Here is a 17,416-nt window from a genome sequence, read left to right as displayed (position 1 = left end):
TCTGTTTTCTCTCCCCTTTCCTGTCCTTCAAACTGCTCCAAACCCGTCACACAGTCTCTGAGTTACTGAATGCGCAGAACTAGCCACTCAAGCTCTTTCTAGCCTCATCGTTTTTTCCTTATCTTACAATTTGTTCCCGACACTCTAACTTAACTTAATTTCAGGCTCCCTACTTCGAACCTGTTTTTTTTTGCTTAGTGCTTTCACGTGTCGCTCGTGCTCTCTCCTTTTAGTTATTCTGTGCTTTGGAGCTTAGAAGAGAACAACTGTAAGCTGAGGAAAATATTGGTGTGGGGAGAAATATCACATAATTGTCACTGCACTACAGTGATGTACCCTCGAGGTACAGCCATGTGTGCCCATGCTAGAGGACAGAGCAGTGCAGTGTATAGGGTACACATCTGGCTCTGTGCCTGACACACTATAAATAACCCAACACACAATGAGCTGGAGATGCCTCAGGTCAGTGTTACTGTATTCTTTGTGTGTGGTCTTACGTGGCAACAAAGATGAACCGCATCGTTGGACCTGAAACGTAAAGCTCATATGGTTACATATATGTGCAAATGAGCAAACACACATATGTCACATATTGATGGAGAAAACGGACGACGGCTGCATGTAACTCTCAACTTCTCTAAATATACCCATTGGCTCAACTCTACTCCCAGGAAATGCTCTGCAATGATTCTTTTGTGTAATAGTGTATACTTTTTTATTGCTCTGAAGAGAGGATGAGGGAAGTAAATAGGGTTTGTCTACTGATGCATTTTTACAAGTTCTCAAAGAAAGAGTAAAATGAACACATCCAAAACCTTACTGCTCCAAGTCATTAGCCTCACACCAGAGGGTTGTTGCACATCCTCTCCTAGCAACTTCCCTCCCTCTGTGAATGTGTTTGCGTCAGTTCAGGTTCAGAGTTGCCAACTGCCAGCTCAGCATGTTTGTGAGACAAAGCAGAGTTAGTTCACTGCTCTCGCCTGGCCCTCACACCAATCCAGTGCTGACCCACCTAACATAGGGGCCCAAATAACCCTCCAACCTGTCCACTTAAGCACAAACGCAAGAAGATAAGCATAACAAAACAAGACAGAGCACAAGTATACTGGTATGCAGATCCAAAAGCAGACAAGACATTGAGTCTGACAGGACATAAGGAAGCAAAGAGTTGAAGATGGTTGCAGCTGAATGATCAGAAACAACAGCATGCAAACACATCTGACAGTACACTTCGTCTAAGATGTTGAGAAATTGGCTCACTCTGTGTTGACACATGGTTTATCTGAAAGATGATACTATACAATAATGGATGTATATATGGTTTGAATAAAGATGTAGTTACATTCATATGGATTACCATTTTTATGGCAAATGGTTGAGAGTTGTGTCATCTGTCTGCATCATTTCGAAGTAGAGTCAAGTTGTCTTCCATGATTAATGATAATAAACAAATAAATAAATAAATAAAGGGCATGAAAGTAGAAACAAAAATGGAAAAGCTAAATGTGAGACATCCCAAAGATGGAAAATTCTATTTGAAGGTTGGTGGCTAACTGGAAATCAGTGCAAACATAGAGGACTCCTGATGACTCCTCTTAATCAGAGCTACAACGTCAGCATCTGTAGGCGATATGTAAGAGAAGTCTGCTGCCTGCTTTTGGGCACATAATCGTGAGATTATAATTTACTAATGAACATAAAGAGAATGGTGCTTGCATTTTAAAATACAGTATTTGATCAGATACAAATAGTTTAAATATGTTTTGTATGAACTGGGCCAACACCACCAGAGTAAAGACATGGTCCCTATTGTGAAGCATGGCAGTGGAAGTCTAATGATACAAAGGAGCGTGAGCGCCAAAGAAGTTTGGGAGATGCTGTTTATAGATGATACAATGAATTCACGGGTCATGCTCAATTATTTGCTCACAAGATGATGGCCGGTCTCCAGAAGTTCGGTAGAAGAAGAGTGTTCCGGCCCGATGATGATCACAAACAGAAGAGCTTCTTAAGGTAGCCTGACTTGAGTTCAGTAGAACACTTTCTGATACTTTTTTTGAAAGGAGAAGAGGGCCAGGTTCTGCTTTTTGTTGCAATCAGTTTTAACTGAAGGACTCTTTTTTTTAACCATTCTAAATCAAAACATTTTTTTTTAACTTCATTAAAAAGCAAATACCAAAATAATGTTTGACTCGGCCATTTATTTGTACAACCATCTTTGTTCTAATATACGTGTACAGGAAAAGAGTTGATTTATTCACTGAAGCACGCCCAACGATGCGATCCTCTGTACTGTGTGACTCTGTTGGATATCATCATCGAATATAAATTCACTGCAAAGACATCATCTTTAAGTTATCTGAATGCTGGTTTTCTTAGATGACACTGCGGTAAATTCTGGATTTTATTAGAGCAGAGCAGCAACCTGGAAATGCTTTAAGCAACTGCGGCATAGTCTTAAAGGGCTTTTCAATCACGTTTTCTGACCTAGGCTCATTTGAGTCCAGTTCAGCGTGGACATATAACAGTTATTATTCAGTTAGCCCGAATTTGAGAAACTCGGTTTTATATGATCTTAGTCAGACTATTGTGTTTACAAGCATTTTTAGATTTGAATTTTTACTAGTGTCGTGTGCTTGATGGGAGGTAATAAAATCTTGGGCCTCTTTACGTTTAATCAATACCTCACAGGGTACCTCTCTCTTCTCTGCTTGTATGACGGATGGTGTGTAATTTTGTACAATCTGTGAGAGTAGCGACTGAGTTGACAGACCACAAAGGAGCACATTACGGCATGGCCTTGTGATGACTTTGTCAGCGGGATGCCGAAAGCCAACAAATACCATTCACTGAATGCTGGAAATGTTGAGGGAGAGTGATCAGAAGGGAGCCGCAATTCTGTCAGTTAATTACCCTCCCAACCTCCACTTACTTCCCCTAAACTATTCCTTCTCGCCTTGCCCCATTTTCCAATCCCCTTCTCCACTGACACACATACACCCCTTCCTGTTCTCCTCCTCTCTGTTCCTTTCTTTTTCAAATACGGGAAGCAATGACCCAGCTAGCTATGAGACAAGGATTAGCCTAGGAGAGGAAAGGAGTTTCCATGTAAAGCTGTCAACAGTACTGACAGTACCACAGGAACAAGATATGGTTAAAAGCACTGCCAGAAAGGGGAACACACAAAAGAAAATCGTCTTACTCTTTTTTTTTCTTGAACTTAAATGTCAAGAGTTAAATAATAAATTGAAAAATCTCCACCTTCTTTTTTTTCTTTTCTTAAAGACAGAGAAGCCAAAATGTCATGGTAAAATATCTTTATTGTAACACTCTGAATAGAACAGGCATAGCACTATGGGGACACAGCTAGAACCTGCTTGTTATATGTCACACATGCAGGTATGCTACACTTTTCAGCCACAAGTTTCAGAACAGAAATTTTACAAAAGCAGTACTTCATCACAGCGTGGCCTGTGTACCTTGCTTCTGCTGCTGTTCAACGTCAGTGTGTGTTCTCACACATCTACTGTTGAATGTTGAGCCTTAAGGCAACTGTCGACGGTGAAAACGGACAGTGGTTTAGGACACTGATGTCTGGAATTTCACATGTGAGGCATGTCTTTCCATGCATGTGCTAATTACTGAATCTGGCACCCTGGTGTTGCCGTAGCGGGCCGGAGGGCAGTACCAGAGAAATGCTGCCTGTGGGTGTGTTTGTTTGGACCGGGAAAACGATGCAGGCACTGTACTGTCCTGGAAGGAAGTCACATAAATGTTTCACAACTTTTCTGTGGAACTCATCAGTGATGCTTTTCTCTAGGCCACACTGAGATCAGATTTTAAAGGTATTAAACTGAACTAATTAGCATGTGATATTGTCTTAGTTAAAAAAAGGTGAGTCTGGGGTTTATAAATTGGCACCAGATGGCCTCACCTACAAAAACATAAACTTGGCTGTTTTCTAACTGCAATTTGTCTCTGTTTTGATGGTGTTGCTTAATTAAAATACTGTTATTGACAGCAGACAAAAAGAATCCCTGGCCCAATGGAAAATGGCAAATTGTTGCTCTGTGGGAAGCCTCAGATATTACAGTAGTTCACCTGTCCTGAATTTTGGATTCAATCATCTTTACAATTTTGTTTGTCCAACATAATTGGGTCAATTATTGGCAACAAAATAAGGGATTGAAATCTGTTTTCACAGAGATTGTTATCTATGTATGTTGTCGTTTCTGTTTTGGCTCAAGTGTCCAAAACAAGTCTGGGCTGGGAACAAAAAAAAAAAAAAGAAAAATATGGAGGAAAAAAAAAAGCAGAAAAGCAGATGGTAAGCTGAGGCTCAAGATGTCTGAGGGAGGAGTGTCGAGCATTTAATGACAAGCAGAGTTTGCTTCAAGGGACACTTCCTTAAATGGGAACCACTGACATAAATATTTGACTTTTAATTGTGACTGAGCTGCACTGTCAAATTAAAAATGTAACTGCTGGTACAGAGGGACATGTGTCATTTTCCCCAGTTTGTGCTCACTTCCATTTAAAAAAGTGAAAACCCATTTGCTTATAGATGGAAAATACAAGCAGAATAGAAAGACAACATCTTTTATTTAACAAATCACTTTGCTTTTTGCTGAACACTTTTAATTTCAGTGTCATCTACGCCTGCAGACACACACCGCAGTAGGTTTAACATATTGACTCAGATGTCAGCAGCACTTCATCACACTGAAACACAATATTGCGATTTCTAGACACTTCAGAAAAACATTTGTAACTGTCAGACATTAAACTACAACCTGACACTTTATAGCTCAGGTGGAATCCTGCTCTTACACTGTTCGCTGCCTGTTTCTACATCCAAACTCCCTACATGTTTAAACATCCAATTTCCAATCTTATCATAGCGTCCACCTTTTGGATATTTGCCCAACTCCATCTGTGTTTACCCATAATTCACTGGATCATTTGCTGAATTTAAATGTCTTCAGCTTGTGTTTTAATCTGAGGTATATGATGTGCAAACCAGTCCTGAGGCTGTATGTGGCTCTTTTGTATAACTTAAGTTATAACCAGTCACTATAAAATGTGCCCTTGCTACAGTGGTGAGAAAACTGTTGGCTTTGGCTGGCAACAGTGTAATCCTACCCTCATTTGTGGGTATTCACTTAAAGTAAGTGAGCACTATCATCAAATGGGAAGCTGTTCCAACTAATACTGAACAAAGTATTAAGAATGACGATATTGTTTCTAATCAAAACATGGTCAACTACCACCATTATCTTCTTTTGCAAAAAGCAAGTAGTCATGGTGTAAGCCTATCCAAAAAGAAGTGGTTCACTGTAAGAAAACAAAAGACGCTTAATGTGTAGTAAAACAAAAAAGAGCAAAAAAAGAGAATTGATCTGTGAGCCATGTCACACCCTCAGTCTTCTCTGCCCTCTCAGTGTAGGTGATTAAAATACAGACAGCTCTACTGCACAATCAGTACACACACCTGTTCATTCTTTCTACGAGATCTCTTAATGTTTGAGGTTTTTCATGAAAGCCTCCTAAAATGTCAATTTTTTTCCACAAAACCAGCGACTTTCTAAATAAGAAGCTCCACAAACAGGCTACCTTCTACTTTCCCCGTTCAAAGTCAAAGGTTTACAGCATCCTTTTCCTGTCCGTGTGGCTGTATTAAGCCTCGATCATTCCAAACAACCACTGAACGGATTAACTATGGCACGTTCCAAAGCCACATAGTGCTGGACACATTTAATAAAATTTGAGGGAAATTACTCTTCTATCTTGTGCTGGGGCTGCTTACATCCATCAAGACTGATAAGATGTCCAATTATTTGGTAATTTAGTTCAGAGGAGCAGGAGAGCGTCCAATCTGCTTGAGTAAGCAGGCAAGTAGCACTGTACATCATGGCAACTCTTTCAGCCCTTTCCCTTATGCCCTTATGACTAGTTTAATAGTCAAATGGATACATTAGGGTGCTTCTTTAACAAAATTAGCTCTTGGATACCGTATTGTGCTTCACCAAGGCATATATAGTATATGGGTACAAATAGGAAACAGTACATAGAAGGTATCAGTCTCTGCAGGAAAGGATGTGGAGCCGCTGTGGTTGAGTAATGGGGACTACAACTAGATGGAGCGGCGACTTAGAAGGGGGCAAAAGCTGGACCTGAGGATGCGTGGATGGATTTGGGAATGAAGGGGAAAGTTGTAGATTCGACCTGCAGAGAAGGTATGAGGAGCCAGAGCGACAGCTGGGTACTGTTCACAGGATAAAAGCTGGAGGCTGCAAAGAGAGATGGAAGGGCACAACATCTACCATCTACAGCACATCTACTTGACCAGAGGCCATCAGAGAGAGAAAGACAGGGTGGCTGGAGGCTGGAGGAGAGGGAGGGGTCTCTTTGAGGCAGGGTGAGGGGGGCCAGGGGAACAAAGCCGATAGTCTCACTCACGGTAGAAAACATATTCAGTGTAGCTGGTCCAAATCTTGTCGTCCGTCTGCTCATGGGCAAAGGCGCAGGTTCCTGTAGAATTACAGGCCACCATGTGAAAGCCTGAATCTGCCAGCTTGTCAAAGGCCTGCTCCAGAAAGGTGAACTTGAGATAGTAGCGGGATGTGTAGCGTTCAGGGGGGCGGTCAGGATCACGGCTCTCATTAAGCGTTTCCCCAAAGACCTCCTTGGCCAAGGAGGTCTTCCCACACACCATGATCCGTGCCACCCGACGGAATTTGGCATCAGTGTGGCTGTCGCGGCCCAGGGTGTAAGAGCCTCGATAACCTATAGTGATGAACCCCGAGCGTTTGCCATCCATAGCACCAGGCACCAAACTGGCACAAGCAGCAGCTGCAGCTCCAAGGGACCCCAGGTTACGTGCTGTGTCGATCCCAGGTGAGGAGTCCTCTGGGTCGCTCTGACATCCCTCATCACCAAGGGAGTTCTGTTTGCTGATTTTGGGTGTCAGTAGCTTCACAAGCTCCGGTAGGTTGAAGAACTCAGCCTCCCTCTGCAGACGCCCGCGCTCGGGAAAGTGGTCCGGGAGAACCAGCTGCTGGTCCCGCATGTAGTCCAGGATGTAACGGAATAGGAAACCATCGCGGTCCACAAAGAAACGCCCCTTGGTATCCCTGGCCAGTCCTTTGGCTGACTTTTGGCTGAACATTTCCCCCAGTAGAGAGTCTGGCACACTTGTGAGGGTTGAGTAGCGGGTTATATACACCTGACCACCAACATTGAGCTCTATTATTTCTGGGAAGGGGACCTCCTCTCCGGATTTTCCACTATCTGGTAAAGCCATGATTTACCTCTGCTGCACAGGTCCACTCTCTAGTGACAGACTTGTCGATGTTTTCAGTAAAACCTTGCAGAATGACGGCAGTAGCCTGTTGCGTGTTAATGACTTACGGCTCGCGCTGCTGATCGCCCGTAGTAGCGCAGCGACTAAAAACTGCGGTGCGCAATTGCAATTGCTCTGTGCGCATGAAAAGCTTCCGTAAAAGCAGCAACAAACAATCTACTCTAACTACAGCGCTTATCCTTCACTGCTACAACATAGCGCAGTGTGTTTCAGGCAGCGGTGAGCGGATCCGTGGTGTCCACGTCCTTTACGCACAGATAAATGTGGTATACCGAAGATGAAATTCTCTGTTTCACACCAGTTCTCCGAGTAGGAAATTCAGCAGTTACACAACAGCTCATAACGACTCTTCTTCCTCTAATGTTGGTCGGTTGCCCTGGCGCAAACAGGATCAGGTGGCCCAACTTCAATTGAGCAACCCATAGTTGGTGTTATCTACAGGTGTCAAGTTGCGGGCAAACCACGAGAGCAATAACATTTTGAAGATTTCATGAGACACGATGAAGGTAAATAAAAATATCTCCTGCGGTTCCATCACTTTGAGGTTGAGATTTGCGCGAACTGGTCAACGGTTCAGCTTGCCTGCACCCGTCTCGCGTTAGACTGAACCTCTATCTGCAGCCTGACGGAGATTACAGCGTTATTCCTCCAGTGTAGCCACGCCCACTTCTTGTGACGCATCTCTGCTGGGATCCAGGTCAAGAGATCCTGTCTGCCGAGGACCTTTCTTGTATCTCTTTAGTAGAATTAGGTTTATAACATTTGTCAGCTTCGCAAATAGTACTGCTGAAATGTCCATTGCTCCGTTTTTGCGCAGAGTTGTCAAAATAATGGAAAGTGGTCAAAAAGCAGAATTGTTGCACCACTTAATTCACATTGGGAGAGTAATTCAAACCCAATCTCTGGCTGAGATGGGCTAGGGTTTTAATGTGAATGCATATATTTTGGGAACTCTGAAATGATAAGAGGTAGTGTTTTTCAGAAGATGGGAAAACAGTGACACCTGCTGGATACTTTAAGTGGATAACATGCTTCTGCAAAAAAAGTGATATCTGATTATTGTTCATTGTTATAGGCTTATAATTATGTCTGTGGACGTACAATAGTTTAAACAAGTGTTTGCTCAAATGTGTGTTTTCCCTTTTGTTATTTCCCTTGGATGTGAGACCTTATTTGTGAGCAGTGTTTGACCCTGCGGCGGCACTGCATGTTCAGCTGCTGAAGCGGAAAAGTTTATCTCCGCTGCTCAACAGAAATCTGACTTTATCTGATCTAAGCCTGCAGCTCACTCACCTGCAGTGTGGAAACTTTAAAACCTCCTGGTCACTTGAAATTGATTTCTTCTTTTTTACTAAGTTGAGGTAGAAGTGGTTTTGTTATCAACCCTGTGAGTGTTTCTTCGTCTGAAAACCTGCTACCGTCTGATCTTTTGTTGATGTGTTTTGATACCCCCCCACCCCCCGTGGGAAAGCTCAGACTTTAAGACCCCTGGATAGTTGAAAATGATTGAATAATAAACCACTTTCCAAACTCTCCACTTTCTCTCTCTTCACAGTCTTCGCCAGGGTTAGGGGTTGGTTAGAGTTTGTCAGAGACTCTCAGAGACTCTCCAGAGAAATCACGATCATGTTTGGTCCACCACACAGGCCTATTTATGACTAATAGGCTGGTCGGTTTTGCCCATCTCCAGGCAATGACACTAATTTCCTTGAAGGCCTCGCAGGCTCCAGCTGGCTTGCACCACTGCAGCCTCCTCGCCAACAATCCGCATCAGACCACTCTGTTTGTGTTGGCCTCCACAGAAACTGGAGGTATTATGGCAGGGCTTTCTGCCTAAGAGACGAGTTGATGACAAGTCCCAGCTCTATTTGCTGTCCCTGACTCTGACATACCTAAAAGGCAACATGCTGTGAAGTGGAACACATAAAATCCTGTCCGGTCCAAAAACAGCACTCTGCTCGAAAAAACAATGGGGAGATATTTGCAATTACTAGCAGCTCTTAGCACCTGCCATTCAATGAATATGGTGAAGTAAAATAACATCAACTGCGGGTTAATTATCACCTTTTCTGCACCTCAGCAGTGACCCTGGACTTTCACTGGCGGGCTCATCATTCTAATCACATCCATACCGCGGCCCACTGATACTCACAAATATGAATAAAATGACTGCATTAAATAAATTGGTCTGACCTTCTGCAGCAGCTGGATTATCTGTGCATATCTGTCAATTTTCATCACATTGATGGCCTTCTGAGGCTGTTAGGTGCACTCTGTGTGTGTGTGTGTGTGAGCAGAGACGAGACCTGCAACCTAAGAGGGAGAGAGATGGCTGCTCAGCACATTCAGAATATTAAATGCGCTTGTTTTTGCTGGCAATTCTAAAAAATGCATGAAATCATATAAACAAATAAAAAGAGGAAACACCATAGTAATATGGGACTGTTAAATAATGCAGTGGGAAAAAGAGAGGATTTTATTGATATGCCTGCTCATCCTGTGCGTTTTCTGCTGACAGCGGGTGATTTATGAGGTATTCTGTGGAATCAACAGAAATGAAGAGGCTGTTGTGTCCATATTCTAAGATGTGAAGCACTCAGCACAGCCTCATCGCCCTCAGTACGACGTGCCATTTATCTTTCATATATCTGTGGTACACGAAAGTACTGTTTTCTCTGCAGGGGTTTTTAGATTTCCTTCTTTTTGAAGAGAAAGCACGAAGCCTTTAAAAAGATAATCGTTTATTTTGGTTCTTCCCCACCAGTAGTTTATCCACAATCAGACTGAAAGAAAAATATAGACTAAAGTACACGAAATGCAGGGATTTTTAATATATACCACAATCAATTTCATGGAGACAGCATATGTGCATACTTTTAAGACTAATGCCAATATAATGACCACTGACTTGGAGGAAATAATCCCATGCTTGGGATTTGGGTTTGGTTATTTAGGACTGTAGGACTAGTGTGTGGGAGACTTGTTAGTGAGCACAAACAAAACACAAAACCCAATCACGTATCCATAGAACAAAACGATAAATGGTTTCACCCACGACTTTCAATAACAATTATGATGCAGTAATGAATCGTGCCCACTTGTTAAGAGTTAACACTCAAAACAATCGTCACCCCTCAGCTCTGCACGCCCCCCCCACCTCCTCCCCCCAACAGATATACCTTTATACACGTAGATATATCCCAAGATAATTAACTCCCATACATCATTAAAGTACAAAAAAAAAAAAAAATTATTAAAGTGCTTTCTACTGACTCAAACACATAATCTCTGAGAGAATGGCATTGATACAGCATGTTTGAGAGTTAAGAATCACTTCTTTTTCTGATTAGCTGTGTTCATCAGTGCTTAAGGGATAAAGACCAACAGATGTAAGGCATGATTCCAAAATGGTTAGCAGAGTACGTCTGTGTCAAAGGTAACATCACACATATGCAACTTACAGTGGCAGATACAATACAACCACTTCAGGGGTTATGAAACGTGAAGCCAACCATCTGTTGTGTTCATATAATAATAATAATAATGATAATAATAATAATAATAATACACTGGCATATTATCTGCATCATCACAGCAGATAGAACGCCAGATTACTAAGTCAGAAATGTGTACACAAAAGGGATTTCCTAACATATCGGCTGAACCTTGCCACACTTTTAACGGGACCAGAACTTTTCTAATTTCCACTTTTTAATACATATTTAACACAATAAAGTTTGAAATATTAATACATGATTAATTTAATGGAACTCCAAGTGTTCAGGCTTGGGAGGAAAATCCAAAACGATGAAAAGTTCAACTGTTGAAATTTAATGAAATATCTCTTTCAAGATGCATTATGTGTGCCAACATCACTGAACTCATGACAGGCCCTGAACATTCAAGATCAGATCGGACTGAAAACAAACGTCAGGGTGAAAAGCTGGTTGATGGGAACGATACTGGTTGGTATATGGAGGCAAACTTCTCCCGTCTTCATTCCGCATCATCTGAAGAACCTGCGTGACGCCCACAAAGCACTGACACAGTCATCTTGCAGCATTTCAGCTGAGTGGGTATAAAAATATAGACATTTGAAACCCTGAATATATGCTCTTATGTGATTTTCTGCAACAAAAGACAATTTACAGCTGTCCCACTCAGTGTACACAGTCTTTTTTTTTTTTAGACTTCACTCCATCTAAAATAGGTTCTTGCATTACCCCTGGGGGAGGAGGTTTAAACCCAATACAACACAGAACAGCAATTACAACGTCTTCATGTTCTGCCCGCGTCTGTCACTTCTTTGTTAATACACTAAAATTACTGCTGGGTGTGTGACACAGATTTACTCGGGAGAGGAGTGTGTGTTGTGATGACATTACATCAACATGTCTTTGTGATGCCTGGCTATGTGCTGGCTCTTCTCTGAAGGCCTCCTAAAACCCTTGGTGCAGTAGTCGCAGCGGTGGGGGTAGTCCTTGGTGTGAATGGAGATGACGTGGCGTTTGAAGCCAGAAGCGTCCGTACTGTTATACTCACAATACTGGCACTGATAAACCTTTCTACCACTGTGTGTCTTCATGTGCTTCTTCAGCTCAGCGGGCTGCCGGAAACCTCGCCGGCAGCGCTTGCACTTAAAGGGGAGGTCCTTCGTATGCAAGGACAGGATATGGCGACTCAGAGTGAAAGTGTCGGGAGCGTTGAAGTTGCAGTGCCGGCACTGGTGCACCTTGTTGCCCTTGTGTGTCTCCGCGTGTTTCTTTAACTCAGACGGCCTGTGAAAGCCTTTCTCACATACGTCGCACTGATGAGGGAAGTCCTTGGTGTGAACTGAGATAATGTGCCGTTTCAGGTCACTGGAGTTGGTGCTCTTGTGCTCGCAGTGTGGACACTGGTGGGTCTTGTGGCCTTGCACCATCTCTATATGACGCTGGAGTTCACGTGCATCGGCGTAAGCTTGGGGACAGTGACTGCACTTGAAAGGCAGATCTGCACCATGCTTGCTCTTGATGTGAGTCTTTAAGTTGGACTGGTCCGCACAGCGGAACTCGCAATGCGGACAGAGGTACGGCTTCTCCCCCGTGTGGGTCCGCATGTGTTTCTTCAGCTCTGACGGGTGACGGAAACCTTTGGCGCACTCCACACACACGTGTGCAAAGTTCTTACTGTGCACTGCCAGCAGGTGACGGTTGAGCAGACCCTGTTCAGCTGTCTCGTATTCGCAGTACTTGCAGTGATGCAGTTTAGGCTCCCGGTCCTTGACGATGAGCTTGTCAGACCCCAAGGGGCTGGACTCGTGGTAGCGCCGTGTGTACTCTGTATATTCTGGAGATCGCTCGCTGTTGTGGCTGAGGAGCTTGTGACTCTCCAAGTGGTTGTGGAAACTGACCTTCTTGTTGGTGGTGAAGTCGCAGTCTGTACACTGGTACTTTTTCTTGAGCAAATGGTCTGGGTGGTTCTTCATATGGCATTTGAGGAAGCCTCGTGAGCGAAATTTCTTTCCACAGATGTGGCAAGGATAGACTGTCAAAGGCATTCCATCTGGTCCAATGATAACAGCTGGAAGAGACCATATGGAAAAATATTCTGTTAATCTTTACACCCACTCAACATGCAAGTCTTCGGCACTTAGATATATGTTTCAAGCACAATAAAAGCAAATCACTGTCAAGATCATCAGTCTTAATCATATTCCATCAGTATCATTTTGCTCATCATACCAGTCTGACACTGCCGCGTGTCTCCTTTCTTCTTCTTTTTAGCTTTGGGTTTGAGTACACGGTTTGCACCGAGCCCCTCACGGATTTGCAGAAAAGGTGTAGCCACTCCATTCTTCACCTGATCAATTGTACTACCTGCACAGACATTGTGGACGTTTACACTGAATCATCAAAAAATTATTCTTGCTTTAACTATAAGACCTGCTAACACAGTCACGTTAGAATGAGAACTGCTCCACACAGCTGTCTGACATTTCAAAGACCTCCACTTACTGATCTACTTTCAACTTCATTGTTTTGGCTCCTTGTGTGAATTTAAAAACCAGACTAAATTCATTTAAACAAAGACAACATACTAATGTCATCATCGTCATCGTCATCACTATCATCATCATCTTCCTCTTCTTCCTTTGGTGGGTTCTTGACTGCCATGTAGACCATCTTGTCACGACCTACTCCCAATCTGCCTGATGATGCCGCTTCCAGATCAGGATGGCCGTTCTGGTAATCATCCTCTGTTATCACCTCTGTTCCACCTGGAAATGGAAGAAAGGATCATTACTGTATAGATCAACATTATTTTGAACATGAATGTCTATAAAGAAAAGTTAGGTGTTGCCTGCACGTTTGAAAGTTACTTGCCTAAATCATCATCTGCTTCAGCTTTAAAGATGTACACTTTGATGACTTCAGAGTCATCCTCCTCTTTGATTTCCTTGTCTTCCATTACTTCAGTGCTTATCTCCAGAGGAGTGTCTCCTATGTCCAACTTCTCTCCTACTTCATCGACTTGTAAACACAAACATTATTGGTTACGCAGAGAGAAATGCATGTTAATATCAGTTGTGTTATCATATAACAAGCTGTCTTACGGGAGATCATGAGATAATCCTCAGAGCTGCTCCTTCCATCATCATCTTCGTCTGTCTGCAGGGGAACAGCCTCAGCTGGCAGCTGTTGATGGATTATGGTCTCAGAGTTAGCCTCTGTCACCATCAAACCTTGTGACACAAGTTGGTGGTCCAGTGTGTTGTCCTGGTGCTCAGACAGCAGCTCTGCCACAAACACTTGGTCTGGCATGTCATCGTGGTGGTGGTGGTTTGAGTCCTGGATTAGGTCTGATGTTAAGACATGGTGATGATGGGTGTCCAAAGCTTCCTCTATTGCAACCTCTGTCCCCAGTATATTCTCGGGCATAATCACGCTGTGACCTGAGGGGACCATGTCTTCACTGGTAATTTCATGGGCTTCTACTCCTTGAGACTGAAGACTTTCCACATCTACCTCCAGACCTTCAACAACCTCAGCTTCCAAGCCTTCCACTTCTACTTCCTCCTCAAGGCCTTCTACAACATGAGCTTCCAGACCCTCCACATCTACCTCAGTTTCCAGGCCCTCAACTACTTGTGCCTCGAGGCCCTCCACTTCAACCTCACCCTCCAGGCCCTCAACAACCTGAGCCTCCAACTCCACGACCTGTGTCTGCAGCCCCTCCACAACCTCTGCCTCCAAGCCCTCGACATCTGCATGTAAGCCTTCCACCACTTCAGTCTCCAGTCCTTCAACCACCTCTGTCTCCAGGCCCTGAACCACTTGAGTCTCTAGACCTTCCACCTCAAGTCCATGTTCCAGGAGGATACCCTCATCGGTCATCACATCCGAAAGAAGCATACCCTCGGGCACAGACACCACAATGTGCTCCCCGTCAATGTGGGCCAAACCTCCCATTCCTGCCACTGTAAGAAAGAGACACAAATAAAGATACACGATGAAAAAGTTATAAGAATATCAATTTTTTTTTTAAAGAACCCAGGTCATGCGAGCAGAGGTGCTTCATGTCCTTATCACAATGTAGCAAAACTAAGAAACACTTCAACCAAGATTACCTGCTACTTTGACACCCAATGAGTTTTTTTAAGGAAGGCGGGGGTTCCCCTGGACTTCAGTTTTCTACATTTTCATTCAGGTCCTCAGTAGAAGGTTTTACCTCACAAATAGCTTTCATATTTTTTTTTTTTATTTATTCAGCGTCTGAGGAATAAATGTTTTTACAGACTGTGACAATTACAATTTTTTTTAGAAAACACTCAAGTTTAAAGGACACTGTTTTCAAGGAACGGTTAGGTTTTAAAACGCACTTGTCTTGTCTGAGTTGGTCAAATGTGAGAGGACTAAAAGAGCAAAATCCATCTCTTAAGTACTGATACTCTCAAAAGTAAATGCCTCCTGACCAGAGCCATATTATGGTATAATATTTTTCCCACAGTGTATCTGTTCATCCCCTAGTTCCAAGCTGCAACATTGGAAACGTACTTTATGGTCTGTCAAGGACTACATAATATATGCCATAAATACTATTAATAGTATATTGATTGTCAGCTTGTCCTGCGTAACCACCTACCAAAGTCTTGCATGATCATAGCATGGGGCATCTTCAGCTCCTGAGTGTGTAGCTCCAACACCCCTCCTCCTTGATCCATGTCTTCCCTCCGTAAAAAAGACTGAAAATTATAGTATACACAATATAAACCAGGGACTTGGTTTGTTTGTTAAAATGAATGGTAAAACCATGACTCCAAGGCAAGTATTAAAAACATACCTTCACATTTAGTGACAAGACTTTAAAATAAAACCAATAGGGCAGACGACGTTCTTCCTTCCATCAAGGTAATCAATCACTGATAGAGACAGAGATAAAAACAAGTGGTACTGATGCTCAATTTTGTAAACTTTAGACAATAATGACAAGTAACCAGGTGGATTTCTTCCTAGCTGTTATGCAGTTTTCTAACATTTTAAAGTTTGGGTTTATATCAGGTCCACTGGTGTCAAATCTGCTAGTGAAAGACTAGGTACCCAAGGTAGAAAACTTCCTTCTCATTGTCTGTGAAAGGGGGAACAGTTGGATTTTTGGTCACTAGCTCCATCCATTGCCTTTAAGGAGAACTACATGCAGCATCAACCTGTGAGTTGAAAGCCTTACACCTGGAGCTGGTTGAGGCTGATGATTAGAGCCCAACTGAAACAAAGGGCTGTCCCGCTCAGTGTGCCCGGGACAAGCTCGCAGATAGCTGCTCTTGGGCGGATGACAGTCGCTTGTTTTGTGGGGTTACTACAGTGTCGTCAAATGACGATTCAATATAAGGCAAATAAAGCTACGTCTACGGCGGTCTGTGGTAACGTTATGAGTGTTTGATTTTCACGCATATATACCACCCTTGGAAAGAAATATAACCCTGTGCTGCAGCGCTAATCGTTTAATAAATTTAATGGTCTCAAGTCTAAACGAAATTACACATGCTCAGAGTTTATGGCCACCAATGAAAACACCGCAGTTATGCAATGCATAATAAGGGGGCTACCGCCCTCCACCCACCGGAGCTAACTAGCGAGCAAGCTAGGGGCTGATTTTCCAAGCGCCATTTTGTTTTAGCATACAAGCTAATTCAAAGAATGCAATAGCCAGTCAAATGAAGCATCCCAAGCACCTCTTACACACAATGACACGGCAGCATGCAAGCCATGGGCACGTGTAGTGAACTACTACGCCATGTGATAATATTTGTTGACATTTCACCCTGAATTTGCGCCACGATGGCCGTCCATAAGGCTAGCTAGCTTGCTATGCTAGGTGGCGCAGCTCGTGCCGCATTATCTTCCATGTTGTTTTCGAAAAGGCTGAAAGAGGCCCGCTACGTTTGACTGGGCCTTTGCGTCTCATTCCACGTGCCTTTGTGATCGACTTAAAATAATTTTACCTGATAACGTCGTCTTCTGACTCTATCGGTGTTTCTCCCCCCTGTCGAATTTGTCTGTTATTGTTTTGGTATATTTTTGACGGTAAGCTAAGTGCGGCCTGCAGTTTTGGATCCCCGGGCACTCTTTGCTAGGCCTCGGCCAATCAGCTTGCTTCCTGACAAGCAGAGGGAGGGCGGGGGGCAGACAATGCGTGGCCTCGTTTACCGCTGATCCCTTACTATTTGCGTCATGCATAAAAGAGCAGAGTTAAATTTACACAATATTTATGTTGATGGAAATGCATTTATACCAGACAATAAGACACGAAATTCAAACTTTATAGCACGAACATTTTTTTTAAAGTGCGCGCTTTGTACACTGTGCGCTCAGACTTTGAATGCGCAGATGAGGCCTGTAGGCCATTTTGTCACTAGGGGTGGGTAGCGTTCCGCTCATTCGAGAGGTGGTAACGCACCCTGGAAATATCCGGGATATGTGTTTGCTTGTGCTGCGGATTGTCTGAATGGTTTGAGTAAGTGGCCTGTGATACAAACATGCGGAGTTTGCGTGCATAGGCTGAAAATAACGACAA

At 43.3% G+C, this 17,416-nt stretch overlaps 2 protein-coding genes across 2 annotated transcripts; both read right to left on the bottom strand.

Moving 5' to 3' along the window:
- Positions 1 to 4,583: 4,583 nt before the first annotated feature.
- Positions 4,584 to 8,000, bottom strand: kctd12b (potassium channel tetramerisation domain containing 12b). Its single transcript, XM_072395925.1, has one exon. The coding sequence runs from the start codon at positions 7,301 to 7,303 to the stop codon at positions 6,452 to 6,454; it is 852 nt and encodes a 283-aa protein (XP_072252026.1). The 5' UTR covers positions 7,304 to 8,000; the 3' UTR covers positions 4,584 to 6,451.
- Positions 8,001 to 10,087: 2,087 nt separating this feature from the next.
- Positions 10,088 to 17,000, bottom strand: znf711 (zinc finger protein 711). Its single transcript, XM_072395923.1, has 8 exons — positions 16,845 to 17,000; positions 15,686 to 15,764; positions 15,488 to 15,587; positions 13,959 to 14,822; positions 13,729 to 13,875; positions 13,443 to 13,622; positions 13,087 to 13,221; positions 10,088 to 12,925 (listed from the first exon to the last, which is right to left on the bottom strand). Exons 3-8 carry the CDS (start codon positions 15,564 to 15,566, stop codon positions 11,745 to 11,747), a joined length of 2,586 nt encoding a protein of 861 aa, XP_072252024.1. The 5' UTR covers positions 15,567 to 15,587; positions 15,686 to 15,764; positions 16,845 to 17,000; the 3' UTR covers positions 10,088 to 11,744.
- Positions 17,001 to 17,416: the final 416 nt, after the last annotated feature.

This window comes from Leuresthes tenuis, unplaced genomic scaffold (assembly GCF_036924035.1).
Source record: "Leuresthes tenuis unplaced genomic scaffold, fLeuTen1.0.hap1 SCAF_11, whole genome shotgun sequence".
NCBI lineage: Eukaryota > Metazoa > Chordata > Actinopteri > Atheriniformes > Atherinopsidae > Leuresthes > Leuresthes tenuis.
The sequence above is the reverse complement of the archived record's forward strand: the minus strand, read 5'-3'. Positions and strand labels throughout refer to the sequence as shown.